We start from the raw sequence: 26720 nt of genomic DNA on the forward strand, positions 1-26720 counted from the left end.
AATAGACCAATCACAAGGGAAGACATTGAAAGAGAAATCAAAAACCTCCCCAAAAATAAAAGTCCAGGACCAGATAGCTTCTCTGGAGAATTCTATCAAACATTCAAAGGAGATTTATTACTTATCCTTCTCAAACTATTCCAAAAAATTGAAGAAGGAGGAACACTTCCTAACACATTCTACCAAGCCAACATCACCCTGATACCAAAGCCAGACAAGGACAACAGAAAGAAGGAAAACTACAGGCCAATATTGCTAATGAACATAGATGCAAAAATCCTCAACAAAATATTGGCAAACTGAATATAGCAATACATTAAAAGGATCATACACCACGATCAAGTGGGATTTATAGCAGGGACGCAGGGATGGTTCAACACCCACAAATCAATCAATGTGAAATACCACGTTAACAAAATGAGAAATAAAAACCTCATGATCATCTCAATAGATGCAAAGAAAGCAATTGACAGGATCTGACATCTATTTATGATAAAACTCTCAATAAAATGCGTATAAAAGGAAAGTACCTCAACACAATAAAGGCCATGTACGACAAACCCACAGCCAACATCATACTCAATGGGAAAAACTGAAAGCCACCCCTCTGAGAACAGGAACAAGGCAAGGGTGCCCACTCTCACCATTCCTATTCAACATAGTACTGGAGGTTTTGGTCAGAGCAATTAGGCATGAAAAAGAAATAAAAGGAATCCAAACAGGCAATGAAGAACTGAAAATCTCGTTGTTTACAAACAAGATGGTTTTATATAGAGAAAACCCTAAAGAATCCACTGGAAAACTAGTAGAAATAATCAACAACCACAGCAAAGTTGCTGCGTACAAAATCAACTTACAAAAATCAGTTGCATTCCTACACCCTAATAACGAACTAACAGAAAGAGAACTCAAGAATACAATCCCATATACAATCGCAACAAAAAGAATAAAATATCTAGGAATAAACTTAACTAAGAAGGTGAAAGACCTATACAATGAAAATTTTAAGATATTACTGAAATAAATCGATGATGACATAGGGAAATGGGAAGATATTCCATGCACATGGATTGGAAAACTAAACATAGTTAAAATGTCCATACTACCTAAAGCAATCTACAGATTCATTGCAATCCCAATCAGAATCCCAATGACAATATTCATGGAAACAGAACAAAGAATCCTAAAATTCATATGGGGCAACTAAAGACCCTGAATAGCTAAAGCAATCCTGGGAAAAAAGAACAAAGCTGGAGGCACCACAATCCCTGACTTCAAAATATACCACAAAGATATAGTAATCAAAACAGCATGGTACTGGTACTAAAACAGGCACATTGATCAATGGAACAAAACTGAAAGCCCAGAAATAAAACCACACATCTACAGACAGCTAATCTTTGACAAAGGAGCTAAGAACATACAATGGAGACAGGAAAGTCTCTTCAATAAATGGTGTTGGGAAAAGTAGACACCCGCATGTAAAAGAATGAAAGTAGACCATTATCTTTCACCCTACACAAAAATAAACTCAAAATGGATCAAAGACTTGAAGGTAAGATGTGAAACCATAAAACTTCTAGAAGAAAATATATGCAGTATACTCTTTGACATCAGTCTTTAAAGGATCTTTTCTCAGACAAGAGAAACAGAAAAAATAAACAAGTGGGACCTTCATCAGACTAAAGAGCTTCTGCAAGGCAAAGCAAACCAGGAACGAAAGGAAAAGACAACCCATCAACTGGGAGAAAATATTTGCAAATCATATATCCAACAAGGAGGGGTTAATCTCCATAATATATAAAGAACTCATTAACTTGCAAAAAAAACCCACAAATAACCCAGTCAAAAAATGGCCAGAGGATATGAACAGACATTATTCCAAAGAAGATATGCAGTTGGTCAATAGGCACATGAAAAGATGTTCAACATCACTAATAATCAGGGAAATGCAAATCAAAACTACACTAAGATATCACCTTGCACCCATTAGAATGGCCATAATCAGTAAGACAAAAAATAACAAATGTTGGAGAGGTTGTGGAGAAAAGGGAACTCTCATACACTGCTGGCAGGAATGCAAACTGGTACTGCCACAATGGAAAACAGTATGGAAATTTCTCAAAAAATTAAAAATAGAAACACCATACAACCCAGCTATCTTACTACTGGGTATTTATCCAAAGAACTTGAAATCAATAATTCAAAGAGAGTTATGCACCTCTATGTTCACTGCAGCATTGTTCACAATAGCCAAGATGTGGAAGCAACCCAAGCACCCACTGACTGAAGATTGGATAAAGAAGATGTGGTGTATACATACAATGCAATATTACTCAGCCATAAAAAAAGACAAAATTGTCCCATTTGTAACAATGTGGATGGACCTTCAGGGTATTATCATCGGTGATACATGCAGACATTTCACTCATATGTGGAAGATAAAACAAACACACAGACAAAGAGAATAGTTCAGTGTTTACCAGGGGAAGGGGGCTGTGGGGTGGGTACAGGGAAAGGGGAGCACTTATACGGTGACTGACAAATAACAATGTACAACTGAAATTTCACAATGTTATAAACTATTATGACCCCAATAATAATTTTTTTAAAAGTATGGGGGTGGTTTAGATGCAATAAGATTGGCAAAATGCTAATGATTCTTAAAGCTGGATTACCTTACCTGAGTACATGGGGGTTCATTATACTATTCTCTCTCATTTTGTATGTATATAAAATTTTTCATAGTAAAATGTTTTGTTAACATTATCATCTCAAAAAGAAAAGCTTAATTATGACATAACTTAGAGTAGATTGTGGGGGGGGGGGGTTGATCCTATTTGCAGTTCACCCAGCTTCTTGAATTTGTAGGATTATGTCTTTTGCAAAATTTGGGAACTTTTCAGCCATTATTTCTTCAAATACTCTTTTAAACCCACTCTTTCTGCTCTCCTTCTCAGACACTGAGGATACGAATTTTGGATCCTTTGTTAATTTCCTTTAGGTCCCTAAGGCTCTGTTCCTTTTGTTTCCATCTATTTTCTCTGTGTTGTTCAAGTTGGGTAAATTCTATTGATGTATCCTGAAACTCTCAGATTCTATCTTCTGTCATCTCCATGCTACTATTGAGCCCATTCAGCAAGTTTTTAATTTCCATTATTGTATTTTTCAATTCTATAATTTCCATTTGTTTCTTTTTTATAACTTCTATTTCTTTTCTGAGATTTTCCATTTTGTTCATTTTTTTCAAGAGAATTTGTAATTGCTCACTGGAACATTTTTATCATGGCACTTTAAAATTCCTTGTCAGATAATTCCAAATCTGATTCATCTTGGTATCAGGAGTGATTGTCTTTTCTCATTTAAGTTGTAATTTTCCTGTTTGTTAGTATGACAGGTGATTTTTATTTTATCATCATCATTTTGGCTATTATGTTAGAAGACTGGGTCTTATTTAAATCTTTTATATTAGGACGTAGTCTCCTTGTTTAGATTTAGCACACAGGTCCTGGTCTACTTTTTAGTCTGTGGTTCTAATGACAATTTAATTTTCAGAGCATTCACAGTGGTGTTTCAGTCTGCTTGATTTTCTGTGGTGCCACTATGGTTCACACTGGTCGCTGCTGGTGCCTCTGGTGGAGGGAGATAGGAGCAGGGAGGGGAAGCCTCCTCACCTGGGCTACCTAGTACCTCTAGCTGGGGGAAAGGAGTCTCCAGGCCACAGGGACAAAGATCACTTTCTGGGCTAGGCACTTGTGGTGGTGGTAGCCCCCCTGCCAGGTCCCCTAGCCACCCAGTGTCTCTCCCTAGGAAGGGGAGTCTCATGCCCAACAGGAAATGAAAGAACTTCCCATGGCCACTTGTCAGTGATGTTCCCTATCAATTCCCCTTTGCTGGAGCCACCAGACTCGCTTAGTGTTGTCGGCAGGATTCTCATTCAAACTCAGGGAGGGAATAAGCCTACTTGCATCACATTCTGTTGCTATATTGGAAGTTGGGGCTTTGGGTCACCTTTTGCTATTGGGTAGGAGTCATAAGACACCCTGTCACTATGATTTACCTCCATTACTGGGGTCCACCCTCCTCTTTCCATTTTTCAGAGTTCTCACTTGGTTGCCTCTTGCATTATTTCCATAGTTTATAGCTGTACTTAGCAGAGAGGAGCCAAATTAAATCTGATGATACATGCAGAGCACATAAAGCAATGTACAGTATGTATAGGTAAAGTGCAACAAATATTATGAGTATTAATATTATGGAAAGTGATGAGATAAAAACATAGAAAAAATGGTATCAGAGGTCAAAGGAAATATAAATAACTTTAATCTTAATAGTTAACAGAAACTTTATGGAAGAAGTAGCATTTGAGCTGAGCTATCAATTTATTTATTTTTTTAATTTTTTTTTTTAGGATGATTAGCCCTGAGCTAACATCTGCTGCCAAGCCTCCTATTTTTGCTGAGGAAGACTGTCCCTGAGCTAACATCCGTGCCCATCTTCCTCCACTTTATATGTGGGACGCCTACCACAGCATGGCTTGCCAAGCGGTGCCATGTCCGCACCTCCGAACCGGCAAACCCCGGGCTGCCGAAGCGGAACATGCCCACTTAACCGCTGCACCACTGGGCCAGCCCCTGAGCTATTAATTTAATAGGATTTTCTTTATAAAGATTAGGAGAAAATTTCTTACAATAAAATTAAAAATGTATTTGAGGGATCTTATTCTTCAAAAAGAGAGAGCATAAATAAAGGTAAAATAGTGATGTACAGGGAACACAAAATTATTAAAGTACAGGCTATATTAAAAAAAATGGAGCAGTGGAAAATACGGTTGGAGAGGCTTGTCGGGACCAAATTTTTGAGAACACTGGATTCTAGGCTAAGGAATATGGGCAATGGAGAATAATGGATTTTGAACAGGTCAAAGAGAAAGAAGAAAGCAAGGAAAGAGAAAAGAAGTGATGGAGAGCATTGAAATTTTAAAGAGGATAAGAAGGCAATATTTATGTTAAGACCTGACATAGGTGTGGGAAAAGAGCATTCCAGACGGAGAGACTAGCAAGTGCAAAGACCCAGAGGCAGAAGCCTGCCTGGCTTGTCCGAGGAATAACAAGGAGGCCAGTGTAGCTGGAGCAACGTAAATGAAGGAGAAAGTAGGAGAAGATGAGGTCAGAGAAGATAAAGGGAGTAAAGGAAAAGATCGTATTGTATAAGTCTTTTAAGTCCATGATAAGGATGTCAGTTATTATTCTGGGAGAGATAGGAGTCTAATGAGCAAGAGAGTGACATAGTATGACTTATGCCAGATCAAAGTGAATATTCAGATTATTTGCTATAATTTTAAAAGTTGAACTTGAATTCCTATTTCCCACTAGCTTATATTTGGCAAATTCTTGTTTTTGTGCAGAGAGCTAAGAATGGATTGTACATTTTAAAGGGTTATTGAAGAAGAGGAATAGGGGAAAGGGAGACGGGAGGAGGTGAAGAAGGAGGAGGTGGAAGTGGCGGCTATATATCACCTGCAAATGCTAAAATATTTACTGTCTGGTCTTTATAGAAAAAAAATTGCTAACTCCTGTCTTATACAATAATTTCAGAGATATTTAGTATTATTATTGAAATTAATATAATATTAGCTCACATTTTTATTGAATGCTACTATGTACCAGGCACATATTATTATTATTTTAATCAGCCCCCTGAGGGAATTGGTATTATTCCCAATTTAAAGATGAGGAAATAGATTTAAAGTGACTTAAGAGGCTTGCCTAATTTTTTAGCTAGGAGGGACTTGTTTGTATCAACCCAACTCTTCTGCCTACAACTAGTCTAGAAAAGCCAAAATAAAATACAAATAGCATCCTCAAGGCATCAGAGCACAGTCAAGCAGCCAGGGCTGGAAAGAACAAGAACCCAGGGTTAAGAGAAAAAATTGAAATGAACACAACATTCTGTGCTACTTTTTCTGTCAATGAATTTGCTACTGATTCATAACTGGCACAGGACAGATAGGATGAGAAGCAGAGCAGTTAAGAGGTTAGGAAACAGAGTGGAGCTTTCTGTAGTCTCAAGGGGCTGGGAGACAAAATTGGAATTTAGGGTTATCAGGCTAGGGGCTTTAAAGGCCAAGCAGGATCCCAGAGAGAAGAGAAAAACAAAGAAGGAAGCTTGAATTCACAGCTGCTTTTCCCCTGAAGACATTTGCCAATGTGTAAACAGTGGCCAAGAGATGAAGAAACCAAGCAAAAATTCTCAAAAAGATTTCCATTTTGAAAGTAAAATAGAGCTTTCAGCAGTCTCAGTGATGAAGGGAACAAAAATAGGAGCTCCTAGAAAAACATCACTAACCAAACTATTCTTGAACAAATATAAAACTATTTAAAAAACTGAACCCATAGGGGCTGGCCCCGTGGCCCAGTGGTTAAGTTCGCGCACTCCGCTGCAGGCGGCCCAGTGTTTCGTTGGTTTGAATCCTGGGCGCGGACATGGCACCGCTCATCAGGCCATGCTGAGGCAGCGTCCCACATGCCACAACTAGAAGGACCCACAACAAAGAATATACAACTATATACCAGGTGGCTTTGGGGAGAAAAAGGAAAAAAATAAAATCTTTAAAAAAAAAAAAAAAACTGAATCCATAATCTAAAACTTGTTCATAAAAAAAGCTCCAAACTGACATGGTTTCACCAGAGCATTCTTCCAAACATTAAAGGAAGAAATAATATCAATCTTACCAAACTTTGCCAGATAACAGAAAGAGGGTATTACCCTCTTTAAGAGCCCATCTTATTTTATCAGGCCAGTATATCCTTTTTACCAAAAACATACCAAGAACATTACAAAAAACAAAAATTATAGGCCAACTCTCTCTCACAAACATGGATTCAAAATTCCAAAACAAAATATTAACAAATAGAATCCAATGATATACATTTTAAAAACAAAATGTATCTTGATCAAATTTGGGAATGCAGGGATGGTTTAATACAGAAACAAAAATTAAACAATATAATGCAACATACTAATAGAAAAAATGGGAAAAAATACAGGGATCATCTCAATAAATGTAGAAAAAGCAACTGATAAAAATTCTACACCCTTTCATGACTTAAAAGAGGAAAAAAGCCCTTAGTAAACAAAGATTAGAATGGAACTTCCTCAATCTGATAAAGGGCATCCACAGAAAACATTAGTGGCGAACACGCTGAACATTTTCTCCCTGAGTTCATGAACAAGACAAGGCTGCCTACTAGTACCAGGTCTATTCAGCACTGCACTGGGGATCCTAAATAGCACAATAACACAAGAAAAATAAAGAAATGCCATGGGATTGGAAATAAATAAACAAATTTGTCTTTATTCATTGATGAGCTTATTGTGTCCCTAAAGACTAAAAGAATCTTCAGACAAGCTATTAGAATTAATAAAAGAATTTAGCAAGGTCATTGGATACAAGAATCAATATTAAAAAAATCAACTGAATTTCAATGAAACAGCATAAACTATTAATAACATAAAAATTTTTAAAAATTGGTAACTTTTACAAAAACATTTGCAATTTAAAGAATTAAACATCTAGGAATAAATCTAACAAAACATGTGCAAGACCCCTACACTGAAAAGATTATTAAGATAAAGATGACTCAAATAAGTGAAGGACATACCATTTTCATGGATCGAAAGCCTCAAAATTATAAAGATGTAAATTCTCCTTATATTGATCTATAGTCAGAATAATCTCAATGAAAATCCTAGGAGAAAGTTTATTCTAACTTTTATATGAAAACACAGAGCCAAGAATAGCCAAGATAACTCTGAAGAACAAAACTGAAGAACTTATATTATCAGATATCAAGACATTATAAAGCTGCAGTAATTAAAGTAATGAGTGTCGTATCAGTGTTTCAGGATAGACAAACTGACCAACAGACCAGAACAGAAAGTCCTGAGACAAATCTACACACACGTGGTCACTTGACTTATGACAAAGGTGACAATACAGTGCAAAGAAGAAAGAATGTTTATTTTTTTCAATAACTGGAACTAGTTCAATTGGATATCTATATGGAAAAAAATGTATCGACCTATAAATCATGCAATACAGAAAAATCAATTCCAGATGCATTACAGATCTAAAGGTAGAAAGTAAAACAAACACAACTTCTAGGAGGTAACAGAAGAAAATCTTCACAACCCAGGGGATAGACAAAGAGTTCTTAAACAGGACACAAAAAAACCACCAGCCAAAAAGGAAATGATCGATAAATTGGTATAAATGGAAATGATTGATAAATATAGAGTATTTTCATCAAAAGACATCATGATAAACCATAAACTGGGAGAAGACTTCTTCAACGCATACATTATATATATGTCCAAAATACATAAAGAACTCCTACCAATCACTAAGTGAAAGGTACATAATGAGTAGAAAAATGGGTAAAAGACCTGACCAGAGGATATCTGGGTAGCAAATTAAGAAAAGATCCTCAACCTGATGAGTCATTGGTGAAATGCAAATACTAAAACCACAATGAGATGCTGTTCCACAGTCACCAGAATGATTTAAAACAGACTCTACCAAGTGTTGGCAAGAATGTGGAGCAACTAGAACTTTCATACACTGCTGATGGTTGGGTAAAAATTGGTAAAACCTCTTTGGAAAATCATCTGGTGCTAGCTACTAACACTGAACATATGCATGCACACCCTGTGACCCAGCAAGCCACTCTAAGATAAACACCCAACAAAAGACATCAGGAATGTTCCAGCAGCATTACTTGAAATAGCCAAAAAATGAAAATAAAACAAATGTGCATCTTCTCTAGAAAGGATGAATAAATTGTTGTACATTCATTCAATGAAATACTAAATAAAATAAAAATGAATGAATTATTGCTATGTGCAATAATATGAATTAATCTCACAGAGAAAATTTTGAAAGACAGAAGCAAAACAGAAAATACATATGATTGATTCCATTTATATAAAATTAAAAAACAGGAAAAACTAAGTTGTGATGACCAAATTCGGGACTGAGATGACACTTGCGAGGAGTTGATGACTAGGAGGGGAGCATATAGGGGCTTTGGGGGTGCTGAATTCTTCATCGGAAAGATGGTCACATGTATATATTCACTTTGAGAAAATTCATCAAGTTGTACTCTCATGATTTGTGCACTTTTATATATGAGTGTTACACTTCAATATTTTTTAAAGGATTATTAGGAAGAGGAAGAGAGAGAAGAGTGAAGAAAAAAAATGAGAGAAGTGCCTGATATCACATACCAGGTCTGTCTGACTACAAGCTTATGCTCTTAACCATTACTGCTTATTTATCTTTAGATATTACTAGTAATTTAGAAACTCTTTTAATTGGAAAGTGAGGATCTTAGTGAATAGGACTGATAAGAAAGCCCACTGTGTAGGTCAAGGAACCAGCTCCTTTTAGGTCAGATGTGGCCTTCTTGACTTCATCTGACAGCAAGAGTTACGTTATTTTGCTCACCAAAGCCCAGAGATGACTTTATCCTTATAGGCTTATTCTTGTAGCTATTCCATTCACAGTTTAAGAACAAAAATCAACCATTCAAAGGGATATTCATTTTTCAAAAATTGGTGTTGGGACAACTAACCAAATAAATCTAATAAACAGGGTAACGCTTCTATAAACACAAATGACAAAGATTTAATCTTTGTTAATGTTTATCTATTACTATGAAAAACATGAGGTTTCAAAACAGCATATGAAACATAATATTATAATTTCTGTAGAATAGAATACACAAACCCACATTTCAATACAATGGGAAAATGGGGAAAGATCTATAAAGACATACACCAAAAGTTAACATAATTAACATAGTCATTGTTTGATGTTTATGAGTGGTTTTTCTTTTTTCTCCTATACTGCTATTTTCAATTCTTCTGATATGAACATGTATGACTTGAGTGATTAAAAGAAATCTTTAAAAAGTACCTATTATATGATTCCATTTATATATATAAAGTTCATAAATAAGCAAAACTAAGTGCTAGAAGTCAGGATAGGGTTATCTTTGAGGATACAGGTAATGATAAGAATGAGGCCTACGTGAGGCTTCTGGGATGCAGGTAATGTTCTATTTCTTGACATGAGCACTAGTTACTTAAGACGTTAAGTGTCTGAAAAGTCATTGAGCTATGCACTTTTCTGTATGTGTAATTCAATAAAAAGTTTACCAAAAACTCTAAGCAGAATGTTTTTGGCTTCCCTAGTATAATATTTTGCCAACTGCTTTGCTTTTTCTCATATACGGCCTATATTTTTTTCCTCTGTGGATCAGCTGTCTACGATCAGGAAAAAAACCTCATCCTTAATATAGAATTATCACTTTATTCTGAGCCAAGATTATATTAGCAACATTTTTAAATTATTTATAAGTTTGGTTTCTTACCATTTTCTTTTTCCCTTACAATTAAAATGGTTCTTTTTAAATTTACCTAAATGAAAGTCCTACTTATTTTAGTTCCGTTAAAGAAAATCTTATCGCATACAAATCTTGTGACTGTAACTTTAAATATCAAAACTTTTATTACAGATATTAATTACTAGTGATATCACTTATATTTACCTGATAATGAGGTTTATACCATTGCTTTAGGTCCCAATCCCAAAGAATCATCTGAAAAAAAAAAAAAATTCACTCAGTTACAAACCACAACCAAACAAATACATGTAAAGACAAAATGGAGCATTTTCAATTACAGATACCTAAAATTGCTTAAAGTTTGGGTGAGGAATTGAGAAGGTCAGAATAAAAATTCTCTCTAGACAGATTATTTCATTAATTATACAATCTCTGATTGAGAAATCAAAAGAACAGTCAGAATAAAGTCACTAAAATAAGCTATATTAGCCTTCAAAATATCGATTACCACAAAAAAAGAAAATATAAATCCAAAGTCATATCCAGTCACTAAAAATACAAGAGAAATTACAAATCATCAGACGCTCTCCCCCTCCCACCTTCTCCAAAAGATGGTCTCTGATCCTAAACCAGTGTCAATAGATGGCGCTATTTCCTTACCAATAAGGCAGTTCTGTCAAAGCACTTCAAAAAGTTTGTCCTTGTGGTTAGATTAAGTATAAAGGAATGGATTTATAAAAAGCAACACACACTCCTTTTGATATTCAGATAATTAGTGATGGTTTTCCTGTTTGTCTCTTTTATAGGTTATCAATGGTAACTTCTTAGTCCCAGATTGGTCTTTTCCTGCCCTTCTTCCTAGCAGGCTTTCTGGCTGCCTCCCTTTCCAAGAGTTACTTTGCTCAAGAAAATAAAATCAGCTTTAATTTAGCAAGCTTAACTGCTATCTATGATAAATCCTAAATGTCCTTTAAGTTTGCTTAGTTAATAAACAGGTCTCCTCCTTTTGCCTAAATAATTTATTATAACTGTGATTTTCTACATAGCTTTGACCCCTCGTCTTGAAACAAGCCTATTTAATTGATAACATAATCACACAATTTCCATATATTTAATGATTTGTGTTGTTTCTTGTCCTTGGTCTTAAATCTCCTGGTTGCAAAAGATCTTAAAATATTACCTACTCTATCACTGGTCAAATATTTTATCAGGAGTTGGCATTTTTCTGTAAAGGGACAGATAGTAAATATTTTAGGCTTTGCAAGCCACATAAGGTCTCTGTGGCATATTCTTTGTTTTTTGTTTTTGTTTTACAATCCTTTAAAATGAAAAAAAGAAGAAAAAAAGCATTCTTAGCTCGAGGGCCATATAAAAACATGCTGCTGGCAGGATTTGGTCAATGAGCTGAGGTTGCTGACCTATTTTAGATTCCTTAATACACCCACCCCGAATCACACAAAAAATTGTCAGTCATCATCATCACCATGTCCTTGTCAACACTCTTGCAGGTCATCTCTTGCCAGTGGAGAGAAACCTATTCCTTCCCCAAGAAAATCCAGACATACCAAAACCACTTAGAAAACTCACAAACCAGTGCCCACAAAACGGCTATGGTGTGGAGCTACATGCAAAGTGTGTCATATGTGAGGAGACTCGCTAAAGTTCTGCAGGATTTCATAGGGCCCTAAGTGTGGTCCTGATAGAATTATTTCAGGTTGTGATTTAACCGGTATACATTCTAGATCTAGAGACATTAATTAATGTAGTTTAAGATGTTAACAACTTCCTAAGAATACTCACATTAAGATTAACATAACTTAAAATCCCTGAGTTTCCTTTATACTTGATATTGCTACGCTCCATTTTCTCCATGCTATTCTTATACAATTGGCTTTTAGACCTAACTACAATACTTTTCTTCTGTCCTGATATTAGCCTGTTAAAGTTTCTTTGGAGATTGAGGATGTCAACTAGCCTATTCACCATTCTTCCCATCGTCACGACATCTGTGAATCTGATATTTTCTTAAGTGGACCAATAAAAGTACAGAACAGACAGGAGTGAAGACAGAGTCACATGACGCGTCACTAAAAATTACCTACAAGATAGACATCAATTCATTAATTTGCATTCTGAATCTACAAACTTGCCTAACTATACTGTCATCCAATCCATACTTCTACTTTTCTTCTACAAGGATAACATCAAACAATGACAAATGCATAAACCTCATTTCCCCAATTTATTAGTCTAAGCAGAAGCGGACTTTTTGTTAACTCAAGCATACTTTCATCAGGATAGTTTCTGAGGATTGAGTCAGTTTTCCTTACCCCCAACTCCATTCACCATGATTAAATAAATATTATCTTTTTAAATAGTCACACTCTAATATCAAAAGCCGTATTTGTATTCCTATCATGCATTCTTAACAGGAGTCCTATCACTCCCAAGAAGGTGAAAATTGGTTCTTGGGAGAAAAAAAAAAAAAATCCTTAAAAACCTTAAAGGTTTGTGGCCCTCCAAATACCACAGTACACAAACAGATATACTGTAAATCTCTGGTATTAAAATTTCATAGATAGGGTGGGATGATTTAGGGGGAAAAAATCTCTAAAAAGTCTCTTTAGGGGAGTGATAGTGAAAATAAGGGTGAGAAACACTGATGATGTAAAGTAGTTCTGCTCCCGGCAGAACATCAGATCACACTCCGAGAAAGTCCCCTAGCGCACTGAGGCCATCCTGAGGCTGCCTGCTCAGGAGCTGCTGCTGACATGAAGTCACGCACACCCTATTCTAACTGTAGTCTTAAGAGATCTCTGAAAACCTTACTATGTACGATGGGTGTTTTTTTCTTTATGCTTACTCTTTTTAGATCTCTTTACCGTAGTATTTTGTATTAGAGACCATTCCCACTCCTCCCTGACCCTTCATCCCATTACCATGGTTTTCTCTCACTTCTACTTACTAGGTTGGCTTTGAATTAACTCTTAAGCAGCAGCTCATTCTTATTTGCAGTCAATTTCTCTAGGATGAAAAATTACCTTTAACCAGAAAGTAGGTCTTAGTCTGAAATCTCTTGCACATTAGGAACTGAAAACAGATATAGTCAAAGCTACAAATTGCTAGTGGACTGCCTTCTGTATAATTCGAACAACTAGAATATTAGACATTTTGAGAAAACAAAATTTTCTGCATAAGTAGTGGAAGATGTATGATCCAGGAATTCTGCAGCTAGGTACATCTTAGAACAGTGTTATTAAAAGTGTGGTCCAGGGGCCTGCCTGGTAGTATCATGAATGGGTTTGCACATTCTGCTTTGGCAGCCTGGGGTTCACAAGTTCAGATCCCAGGCATGAATTTACACAGTACTCGAAGCCATGCTGTGGTGGCGTCCCACAGACAAAAAACACAGGAAGATTGGCACAGATGTTAGCTCAGTGACAATCTTCCTCAAGTAAAAAGTAGAGGATTGGGGCTGGCCCCGTGGCCAAGTGGTTAAGTTTGCATGCTCCACTGCAGGCGGCCCAGTGTTTCGCTGGTTCGAATCCTGGGCACGGACATGGCACTGCTCATCAAACCATGCTGAGGCAGCATCCCACACGCCACAACTAGAAGGACCCACAACGATGAATATACAACTATGTACTGGAGGGCTTTGGGGAGAAAAAGGAAAAAAAAAAGCAGAGGATTGGCAACAGATATTAGCTCAGGGCCAATCTTCCTCACCAAAAAAAAAAAAAAAAAAAAGTGTGGTTCACAATAAGATAAACACAGAAATTAAGAGTAAATGTTCAGAAATTTTCATAGCAATTTGACATTGTTGAGACATTTTTATTGTATTTTACAAAAGCATCAATCTACAACAGATTGGGGGAAAAATTCCAAAGCTCAATTCTTTACTATATAGTTTGACACCAGGAGACAAGAACACAAATGCATGTAGCTGTACTGTTTGGGGTAGCAAGAAAACTAGACACAATCCATGTGCCCACCAATAACAAAATGGAGAAATTTCGGTATAACCATACAGTGGAATACAACAGTGAAAATGAATGAAGTATGCCTATATACCATATGAATGAATCCCAGAAACAAATGATTAATAAGAAACGCAAGTCACAGAAGGATACACACAGTATAATTTCATATGTGTAAAATAAAATATACATTGAAATACTTTTAAGGAACATAAATATATGGAAACTATAAAGAAATTCAAGATGGTGATCATCTCTAAGGGAGAAGAAAAAGACACTGGATGGGAATGGCACAGAGGGACTTCAAAGTTATTGGTAATGTTCAAAGTTAATGGTAATGGTGGGGAGATGGTGTTTGTTATCCTTAGTCTCTATACTTGAAGCATATTTTATAGGTATACATTCAGCTTTAATAAAAAATTAAGAATTTAGGAAGGTAAAGAAGTAGAGACAATGACTAGAGAAAACTCTACAGAAATTGTGCTGTGAAAGGCTAGAATGAAATGGAGCAATAGTTGGAAAAAAATGAGGATAATACTTTTGTTGTTGTTAACATGGTGGGTTCAGGAGCTTGTGTGTACTTGATAGGAATGATCCAGGACAGCAGGAGAACTAATGATGTAGGACAGTGAGAGATATATGCAAAGGAGAAAAATCCATAGCGAAAATGTTGCTCAATGTCTCTATAATATTAGCACTTAGATAAAAATTTAAACTAGGAAACAGTAACAGAGTATTAGCCGTTATTTATCAGATTCTGATCTGTGAATCACTAGTTGTTCATCAGGGTCTCGAATATTTAGAGGGAAAAAAGAATCGATTTAGTTTACATATATTTCAAAATTGTAAAATGTAAGATTAATTCTGATATCCACAGAAATCTCATCATCACCTTGATAACCATTATATTCTCAAAAGCTGGGCAGGTGCCCTAAAGCCTACATTGTTCTGTAATAGTACAAATCATCTTAGCTAAAGTATTTTCAGGTCATTCAAATATTATTGTTTATATCAGTTAAATTTGCATTTCATTGTGTTGCATTATATCCCTAATCAAAATAATAAATGGCTCAAAATTGGTTTCCTAAAGCTTAAAATATTAATAAAAACAGTAACATAAATAACTCAGAATAAATGCTAAGCATAGATCAAAAATAAGCCTTAATGCAAGCAGAATACTAATCTGTGCATGTCATAATACCACACAAACCCATAAAAACAAAAATATTACTAAGACATACAACAGTGACTATCTAAAAGCTGGATTTTTTTTTTAGACTTGCAATCCATTGACCCTATATTCTTCTGCATGTTGCCCACTTTGAAACTTTACCAAATAATGATAGGAAGCCATGGAAACTTTTATGACATATTCAAACAAAACTTTTAATAAAAGCCTTTTTGGTAAATCAATAAATAGAATTTTTATAGAATAAGCACAAAATGCTTTCTTATGTGAAACTAAAGATTTTTGTTCTTAAAACAAGAGACAAAAACTATAGAGGAATCATTCAGATTCTGTGCTTCTCATAGCAAAAGGACGTTAAAAAAAAAAAAGACAAACTATTGCCAAGACACTTGTAATACTAGCCTCATAGATGATAAACATTACACTGGAAGAGAGAACAAATCAAATAACATCCAAAATGTATTTACAAATGACATCCTAGGACATCACAGAATTTAAAAAGCATATAATGTAAATAATTACTGTCACATTCATACACAGCAGATAACTTACTTTATTACTCATGTGTTGAGTCCAAATGAGCTCGTGGTGAGTGTGCAATACATATGAGGAAGGATGGTAGACAACTTTTATGTGTTTATCACAGAAAAACCCATACTACAAAAGATGATTTTTTCTCCTATTTAATGTTTATTTTGTGAACTATGATAAAGACCGGAAAAAGTGTGTTGGAGTCAGCTCAGAGAATCAGGTTATCTGTACAGCAAGGAAGAACTCTGCTAAACAATAAGAGTATCTCCTAACTACAAACCTACGTGCTACTTTATTCACAGAAAATAGCTGGTGGTTAAAACACAGATACTGGGCCTGATCCAGTGTTAAAGAAATAGCATAAATGTAAATGCACTCAGTTTTTAGCCACAGAGTATACATCCTCTAAGTGTGCTGTGGAAAAATGGAGCAAATATAAAAGTACAAAAAAACAAATATAGAGGTCAGCCCAGTAGCATAGTGGTTAAGTTCACGCTCTGCTTCAGCAGCCCAGGGTTTGCAGGTTTGGATCCCAAGTGCGGACCTATACACCGCTCATCAAGCCATGCATGCTGTGGTGGCATCCCACATACAAAAAATAGAGGAATCTTGGCACAGATGTTAGCTCAGGGACAATCTTCCTCACCAAAAAAAAAAAAAGAAAAGAAAATATACAAGCATAAACAGTAAATATAACAGTATTTTCTTCAATAAAATGCAAAGAATTTCTATTTCTCAAGCTTTTAAATATAATAATGTCCATTAACTTAGCAATTGACACAGCCCTAAAAATAATCTTCAGTGAGAAATATCTACAATTCCAGGGTCCATGCTGAATCTGACTATTCAGAATCAACAGCCAAAAAGCACTTGCTGTCTTCTGTCATAAATTATTATTTTGCTTGGGTTTTTCCAATTTAAGAGAATTAGAGAAAAGAAAAAAATTTGGTTGGATATAGAATGAACCAACAACACAACCTATTCACTCATCACTGAGCTGAAGTAGAGATACCTTTAATATTGCAATGTTCACTGATATAAAAATACTGTAATTTTTTAGTTTTTAAAAATTATGGTGAATCATTTTTATACATTTATTTAAAACTAGTGGGGGCCTACTATGCATACTGAATATATAGTGGATGGTACATGGATATTAAAAGTTTAAGAAACATTTGTAGAAGCATTCATTCCTCTTACATAATAATCTGTAGCTCTTTTAAAATCTTATTTCCAAGTAGCAGACAGTACATGTTCTGTATATACATAGTGCCCAAGTCAGCAAAACTTCAGGCATCTAATCTTCAATCCCAATACCAAAGTAGATCCTGTAAATAATTTAAATATAAAAATAAATAATATAGCTAAATTCTGAATTTTAGTAAAAAATAGAAATTATAGTGACTACAGTATGTTCTCAAAACATGGTTCTGTTATACTGTAAGACATCCTTTAATGAAAGTATGAAATTTTAATTTGCTGCTTTTAGGAGCTTCCATTATTATACAGTCAGGAATTGTTTAACAACAGGGATACGTTCTGAGAAAGGCATCGTTAGGGAATTTCACTTTTGTGTGAACATCATAGAGTGTACTTACACAAACCTAGATGATACAGCCTCCTACACACCTAGGCTACATGGTATAGCCTATGCTCCTAGGCGACAAACCTGTACAGCATGTTACTGTACTGAATACAGCAGGCAACTGTAACACAATGGTATCTGTGTATCTAAACATAAAAAAGCTACAGTAAAAATACAGTAAAACATTTTTTTAAAAATCATACACCTGTATAAAGCCCTTACCATGAACGGAGCTTCCAGGACTGGAAGCTGCTCTGGGTGGTGCGTCACTGAGTGAGGGGTGGGTGAATGTGGAGGCCTAGGACATTACTGGACACTACTAGACTTCAGCAACGCTCTACACTTAGGCTACACCAAATTTATTTAAAAATTTTCCTTTCTTCAATAATAAATTAACCTAAGCTTACTGTAACTTTTTTACTTTATAAACTTTTAATTTTTTAAAATTTTTTGACTTTTGTAATAAGACTGAGCTTAAAAGACAAACACATTCTAAGGCTGTACAAAAATTTTTTTTCTCTATGTCGTTATTCTATAAGGTTTTCCTACTTAAAATTTTTTTTTTTTTTACTTTTTAAACTTTTTTGTTAAAAACTAAGACAGAAACACACACATTAGCCTAGGCCTAGACAGGGTCAAGATAATCAATATCATTGTCTTCCACATCCATATCTTGTCCCACTGGAAGGTCTTAAGGGGCAATAACATGCATGGGGCTATCATCTACTTTGAGAGCATTGCCTTCTTCTGGAACAGCTCCTGAAGGACCTGCCTGAGGTTCTTCTTGAGGAGCTGTCACTCTTTTCAGAAATATGTCCATAGAGGTTTGCTTGGTTTGTTTCTTTTCTTCATCATAGACTTGCTTGTAAGCAGATAATGCACCATGAACGTTCCTCTCTATTAATGAAAGCCTGTCAGTATTGGAGTCCACGTTTCAAACTTTTTAAGAAGCTTGACTTCTTAAAAAGAGGTCTGCAGAAGCTTCTGCTGAAAACTTCACTGTGAATTTTCTTGGGGATTCTTCTTTTTCTTTTCTTGCAGTTTCCTTTTCTCTTGCCTCTTCTTCAGCTATGCATTCCTATTCTAGTTCCAACAACTCCTCCTTGGTCAGTTCCTCAGGAACCAGCTCTAGAAGCTCCTCAATGTCATCTTCATCCACACTCAGGTTAAAGTTTTTTGCCATCTCAACTACAGCCTTCTTGATTTTTGCAACCTCCTTGTCCTTGACAAACCCTTTGAAGACACGGACAAACCTCTTGAGTGTATTCTTCCAGATGCCATTCACACACTCCTTGGTGACATCACCCCAAGCCCAAGCAAGGTTCTTGACGCAGTCACAGATGATGTAATCCTCCCAGAATTGTATCAGTGTCTTTTCAGTGTCTTCCTCTGTTGCAGTAATAGCCTGGGCAAAGGTCCTTCTCAGGTAGTACGCCTTAAAAGCTACTATAACTCCTTGATCCACTGATTGCATCAAAGAGGTAGAGTCTGGAGGAAGAAACACTGCTTTGACATTGGGATGAAGATCGCCAATAAAAGGAGGATGTCTAGGGGCATTAACAACAATAAGCAAAATCTTGAAAGGTATGTTATTTTCCAAGCAGCACTTCTCCATTTTGCTGGCAAATCAATTCAAGAGGGCATCTTGGAATAGGAGCTGAGTCATCCATGACTTCCTACTACTCCTGTTGTCCACTGGCAGTGTGTGCTCACTGATATGCTTGAAGGCCCTGGGGTTGTCACTGTGCCAGATCACAAAGGGTTTCAATTTGTAGCCTGCAACATGGCCACTAAGCAAGATTGTTATCCTGTCCCTAAAAGCCTTGAAACCTGGCATTGACTTGGCCTTTTTATGTATGAAAGTCCTTTCAGGCATCCATTTCCACAACAGGGAAGTTTCATCCATATTGAATATTTGCTCTGGCAAGTAATTTTCCTCCATAATCAGCTTATCTAGAGTTTCCAAAAATTCTTTAGCTGCCTACATATCAGCACTCACAGACTCACCACTCACTTTCCACTGTGTGATGAATAACGATTCCTGAATCATTTAAACCACCCAGAGCTAGCAGTAAACTCAACATCGTAGCAGGGTCCAGCCTTTTCTTTCAACATTGCAAGAAAACTTTTTGCTTTGGCTGTGATTGTCATGGTGCTGAGAGGGATACACTTCTGTGTCTGGTCTTCAATCCAAGTCATTAGAAGTTTCTCCATGTCTGATACAGGCCTTTCTCGAATTTTTGCTAGTCTCATTGCCTTTAATGAAGCAGAGCCTTTCACAGCTTCCATCACTTTGTTCTTGTTCTTCAAGATGGAATGGGAGACCATGTCTGACTGGCAAGCAATAATCATCAGTGATTTTCCACCTTGGTAGCCCTTAATCACTTTTAATTTTGTTTCCAGGTCAATCACTCAACATAGCCTCCTACTGGCAACATTAGCAGTGGATTTTGTATGCTTAGGGGCTTTGATGAACAAAACAACATGAGATTAAATGAAGCACAAGAGAAAATGATGCAATCAAGAGACACAGTAAACACAAGGTGTATGAGGCTGCTGCTGGCCTAACACAGCATATTGTTTTACAGTAAACTTTTTTCTTTATAAGTAGAAAGAGTACCCTAAAGTACTCTAAAGTAACGATAAATAATATAGTAAATACATAAACCAGTAACATAGTTGTATATTATCATTATCAAGTATTATAAGCTGTACCTAACAGTATATGCTATGCTATTATACAACTGGCAGTGCAGTAGGTTTGTTTACATCAGCATCACCACAAACATGTGAGTAATGCATTGTGCTGTGATGTTACAATGGCTACGATGTCAATTAGGCAATAAGAATATTTCAGCACCATTATAATCTTATGGGACCACCATCACATATGCAGTCCATCATTGACGAAAACATCGTTTCATGGCATATCACTGTATTTGCTTTCTTCTAAACTCCAATATAATACAATATCAGAAATTATTATATATCTTCACACACTGTGGTAATCTGTTAAAAACTAATTTTTAAAACACCATTTTCTCTAAGTAACATATGAGAAATATACTATTAAAAATTTTTTTTAGGGGGCTGGCCCCATGGCCGAGTGGTTAGGTTCGCATGCTCCACTGCAGGCGGCCCAGTGTTTCGTTGGTTCGAATCCTGGGCGCGGACATGGCACTGCTCATCAAACCACGCTGAGGCAGCGTCCCACATGCCACAACTAGAAGGACCCACAACGAAGAATATACAACTATGTACCAGGGGGCTTTGAAGAGAAAAAGAAAAAAATAAAATAAAATCTTTAAAAAAAAAATTTTTTTTTAGTTGATTTGATAAAGTGAACGCAAGACTGTGCCTTTAGATAAATTCAGCTTTTCTTTGTGGTTAAAAAGTTGAATCCTGATAAAAGTTTCTGTTTGAATATGTTTGTAAGTCCAACATGCTTACAGAGCTCTACAAAACCACCAATACCACAGTGAAACATCAGCAGTAGAACCAGGAGATGTTATCAGGTTCAATTACGTCAATGAGGTTTTACTTCATTGTTCCCTATGCAGCCAAAAAGAAAAACATACATATGTCCTCAAATTAAACTTACAGAACTGTTATATTTGTATGAAATTTAAAAGAATATTTACTATAGTACAGCTGTGAATTAACTATTACAATATCCTTTGTTCTCACACTTGATGACATTTTACTTTAGCTTTGTGTACAAATCTATGCTAACGCAACTGACTGAATGTCAGTATTTCCAACTTTTTCTATTTCTTTGCCTTCTAACTTAGGTCAATGAAGAAAACTATTTAACTCTTTGATTGCATTTATTGAACATAAACCAAAAACATAAGATAAATGGACAGCCAAAAAGTTTAACTAACTAAAACTAGAATTCTCCGTGATAAGCATCGTTTCCCAGATGACAGAGAGGAGACTGAGAGAGATGAAGTAAACTGCCCAAAGTCACATGAGTAGTAAGTGGCAGACACAGAAATTAAATTCAGATCTGCCTAATTCCAAAGCTTTAAGGATTCTTAACCATTATGCTACACTATCTTATAAATATTATCATTTACTAAACTCTACTATGTGCTAGCAATGTGGCAGGTACTTGGCAGCCGTGTAAAATTAAAACAACTTTGCAAGTAACCCCATTTTATATATGGAGAAGGTACAGCTTAGTGATTAGACTAATTATTCTGCATTTGCCCCCCAGATGGTTTTTTTGGCCTTCTCTTGACCCTAGGAAAGCTGACCTCTATATGCTGTATCACCTGAGCACCCATGCAGCTGGTTTCTGCTTAGGCTGGGAGCCACCAGCAGGAAACTGGAGTTTGGGAGGAGAGAGAAATCCAGGTTATTTCTTCTCTGCTGCCTCTCTGGCTACACACCATTGTCTCTGGTGATAGCTGTGTCCCTAATGACTACAGCTCTTACCAGATGCTTTTCCCTTCACAACTTCTGCTGTGACTCTGGAAACACCATTGCCACCCCCGTTCCTTCAGGCCCAGGTGAGTTGACAGCTTTCCACAGTTGCAAGTTTCTAACTGCCTACCCATCTCTTTTCCAATCTCTTAACATGCTGCTCATTCTCTCAAAGTAGATTCTTCATTAAAATCTTTTTATTTGAACCACCTTGGAGTGAATTCTGTTTCTTCCTGTGCCTCTAAATAAATACAGGGATGTTGAAAACATGTGTTTCCTATGGTGAGCTCTCTGCTGGGAGTTTTATATATATCATTACATTAAACTTTCATATTCATCCTGTGAGATCAGTACTACTTTTTATATATAATGAAATTTAGATTAAGTAAATTGTTGAATAAATAAACGACTCATTTTTAAAAGTCTTCTCTTTCCTTCCCCCATCAATCTAATTAGATCTACATATTACTGACTTTCTATCATCACCATATTTTTCACATTTTTATCGTATCAATCCTGGATCACTTTCAACAGCCTCCAATCAATTTTCCTCTTAGAATTATATCCACTGTATACAATAAAACCAATCTTCAAAGTCATTTATATCATGTTATTCTCTTGTTACAAACATTCAGGGTATATTTGAGGTGAAGGGAATTGAGAGCCAACAATTCCAATCTTCTCATTTTTTTTTTTTAAATTAAGATTATGATAGATTACAACCTTGTGAGATTTCAATTGTACATTATTGTTAGTCATGTTGTGGGTACACCACTTCACCCTTTGTGCCCTCCCCCCACCCCCCCTTTTCCCTGGTAACCACCGATCAGTTCTCCTTGTCTATATGTTAACTTCCACCTATAAGTGGAGTCATATAGAGTTCGTCTTTCTCTGTCTGGCTTATTTCGCTTAACATAATACACTCAAGGTCCATCCATGTTGTTGTGAATGGAACAATTTTATCCTTTTTTATGGCTGAGTAGTATTCCATTGTGTATATACACCATATCTTCTTTATCCAATCATCAGTTTCTGGGCATTTAGGTTGGTTCCATGTCTTGGCTATTGTAAATAATGCTGCGATGAACATGGGGGTGCATGGGACTCTTGGGATTGCTGATTTCAGGTTCTTAGGATAGATACCCAGTAGTGGGATAGCTGGGTCATAGGGTATTTCTATTTTTAACTTTTTGAGAAATCTCCATACTGTTTTCCATAGTGGCTGCACTAGTTTGCATTCCCACCAACAGTGTATGAGGGTTCCTTTTTCTCCACAACCTCTTCAACATTTGTCACTCTTGGTTTTGGATATTTTTGCCAATCTAACAGGTGTAAGGTGATATCTTAGTGTAGTTTTGATTTGCATTTCCCTGATGATTAGTGATGATGAACATCTTTTCATGTGTCTATTGGCCATACTTGTATCTTCTTTGGAGAAATGCCTGTTCATGTCCTCTGCCCCTTTTTTGATCGGGTTGTTTGTTTTTTTGTTGTTAAGCTGTGTGAGTTCTTTGTATATTACGGAGATTAACCCTTTGTCGGATAAGTAGCTTGTAAATATTGTTTCCCAATTAGTGGGCTGTTTTTTGTTTCAATCCTGTTTTCCCTTGCCCTGAAGAAGCTCTTTAGTCTGATGAAGTCCCATTTGTTTATTCTTTCTATTGTTTCCCTCATTCCGATCTTCTCATTTTAAAGATAAAGAAAACAAGGACCAGAATAATTAAGTGATTTTCCCTGTCTTTCTTATCTCTGTGCCTCACCTCCCTCAACTAAAAAATTTACCTGTAGGCAGACATTCAAGTAAAACTATTTGGTTTTAAGGGAGACAAGTCTTCTGCAAAGAAAATAGAAACAACTCTTTCTGATTACCTTTTGTATTTCGACCAACTCATCTCTCCAACCAAACTTCCGTCTCCGATTACCTCGGAAAACCAATGGTGGGATAATCTAGCAACAGAAATCTGCTTGCCACTTTCTACTTCTGACTTAAAACTTCCTGTTTCCCTTGGTTCCTATTCTCTACTTCTTATTTCTTAATCTCAGTTCATGTGCCTGACTTCTTAAAACAAAAAAAATACTTAGAGGCCACAATGGAAATATTCTTTAAACAACAAAGCTTTTTGAAAGTAGCAAGTGCAAGTTAACCTAGAAAGTAACAATCAGAAATTAGATTATTCAATATGAACAAGCACATTGCTAATATGGTAAAGATTCAGAACTCTGGTTCTGCCAAATGGCTACATCTCCAAAGCATAAAAACATTTCATACGAAAATGTATGAATTTCCTAATTCCTAATTATACATATAGGAAAGTAGAACAGGTATATTTAAGAATATTTTCTTAGCACTTGCGTGAAATCAACTTTTCACGAATAAAATTCTAAATATTTAACAGAAATACATTTACTAGGCCCTTACATGCCTTTATTGTAGAATGAATATTAAATTTAGGAGATATAGATATTAAAGAAAATTATCACAAGAGCATCAAGGTAGATTTTAATTAATTAAGAAAAACAAAAATCAATGTATACTAACAAAACTATTTTTTTCCATTTAAAATGAAAATTTACCATTTTTTATTTGAGATTTTTATTGGCCAGATAGAAATTATTCAAGTTGCCAGCACTATCTGTTTGACACTACTAGCCATTAGCTGAGTAAATAAATTTTGTCATGGTAAGTGAGCTTAAAATTGAGCAAAGGGGGGCTGGCCCCATGGCTGAGTGGTTAAGTTCGCGCGCTCCGCTGCAGGCGGCCCAGTGTTTCGTCGGTTCGAATCCTGGGCGCGGACATGGCACTGCTCGTCAGACCACGCTGAGGCAGCGTCCCACATGCCACAACTAGAGGAACCCACAACGAAGAATACACAACTATGTACCGGGGGGCTTTGGGGAGAAAAAGGGAAAAAATAAAATCTTAAAAAAAAAAAAAAAAAAATTGAGCAAAGGTACCAGCCCCGTAGCAATTTGACTTGAAAAGGAAAACTGGAACCTCTAGTCTTTAAAAAGAAAATCACATTCTCCAGGGATCATCACAGTATCCTAAATTTATGAAATAAAATGTACTGAAAGTTTTATGCTTTACATAAGCAAAATAACTTTTTTCAATACATTTTAAATACAGAGATAAACTTAACACTACAATTTAAATAAAAACTTTACCATGTAGAAAACCACTAAATACTAATTTTCTACGTATAAAACAGTAAAAATCTGGGAATGATTTAACATCAATTAATCATTACTACAATGTAATATGGATCAACTAAAGAAACTGACAAACCAAAATCGAGCTTCAAGTAACTTTTAGAGAACCTATCTAAACTGACACCAACTACTGTGTTCCGTGTGGAATAACTTATTTTCCCAAACGTTAAACTTTCTGATAGTGCTGCACAAATAACAGTTACCATTAGTAACTCCACAGAAAAGGAAGCTCAATAGATATATTAAGGTCAATCAATGATCAATATATTTAGTAGAATTTTTAAAAATACTTCTATTTTTAACTCAATCTTTTTTTTCCCCTAAATTAATGGTTGTTCATTCATTAGTGGACAAATGCACACCAACTCAGCATTTTGCTGAGATTAGAGAGTCCAGTACAGTGATAAACTGTGCTAATCCTTGACTACGAAACTATCAAAAAATAAACTAACCTAGCCTTTTGGGTATGCTGGTGGTGAATGAAGAGAGCTAAATAAACCATTCAGCTGGCAAGTATGTCAGTATAGGCATTGTTTACTAATTTATCAACTGTTAATATAAATCAGATGCAAATTATGCATCTTCCATCTCCAGGAGGACAAGGTCTGATTTGTTCCTAATTGTGATCCCAGCATGTAGAAAAGTGAGTATCTAGCACAAAACAGTTGCTTAGCTGTAACTACCACTTGTCACATTATATAAATTTGAAATTTTGGTTATGGAGTCTATTAATACTACTAATAATAGCTAATATTTATTGAAAGCATACTATATCCCATTATCTCACTTAAGACCTGCAGTTCTCCTCATTTTTACAGTTAAGTGTGGCTGAGAGAAACTAACTAACGTGCCCAAATTCATGTGGCAAGTGAATGATAGAGCCAGAATTCAAACCATGGTCTTTCTAACTACAAAATCCAGAATTTTAATGACAATATTACACCGGAATATTCACAATTCATTATTATGCTGAGAATCTCTACTACATAAGTCTCTTTCATCCTGTAGAAAAGACCAGTTTACAAAGATACAAAAATGATGAGTTTTCTAATGATAAGTAATTACATTATTTGCCTTCCTGGCTTTTAGTACTTGGCCTCCTGCTAAAGCTGAGTTCTTAACCACGTAAAACAACATCTGCTTCTGTTAGAGAGTAAAACAACTTTACGCAGTGGAAGAAGTGACAATTTAGAATACCAAGGACTAAACTACTTTTGTTCCAGATGTCAGCGCAGAAAAGAAGGCACTGTCTTAAATTTATTATAAAGATAAAATAAGAATGTAGTTTATACAATGTAAAGCACTACAAAAATGCTCATAAAATGAAATTTTATGTGTTGATATGCTATTGTCTAAAACATACGTTGTCTAGATTGCTCACACTTAGAACA

General features: G+C 35.8%; 1 protein-coding gene across 3 annotated transcripts in view; it reads right to left on the reverse strand.

Annotated features, from left to right (window-relative positions):
• The window catches only part of PDE3B (phosphodiesterase 3B), a 204025-nt gene that overhangs the window by 92649 nt on the left and 84656 nt on the right, over window positions 1-26720 (reverse strand). For all 3 annotated transcript variants that reach the window (XR_006891985.1, XR_006891986.1, XM_046686200.1), the window contains exon 2: window positions 10614-10664. Coding sequence is in view for 1 of the 3 variants with exons in the window: in XM_046686200.1 (XP_046542156.1) it covers window positions 10614-10664 (51 nt within the window). In the remaining 2 variants the exon portion in view is untranslated. The remainder of the gene's footprint in view (window positions 1-10613; window positions 10665-26720) is intronic.

Source organism: Equus quagga, chromosome 14, assembly GCF_021613505.1.
Source record: "Equus quagga isolate Etosha38 chromosome 14, UCLA_HA_Equagga_1.0, whole genome shotgun sequence".
Taxonomy (NCBI): domain Eukaryota; kingdom Metazoa; phylum Chordata; class Mammalia; order Perissodactyla; family Equidae; genus Equus; species Equus quagga.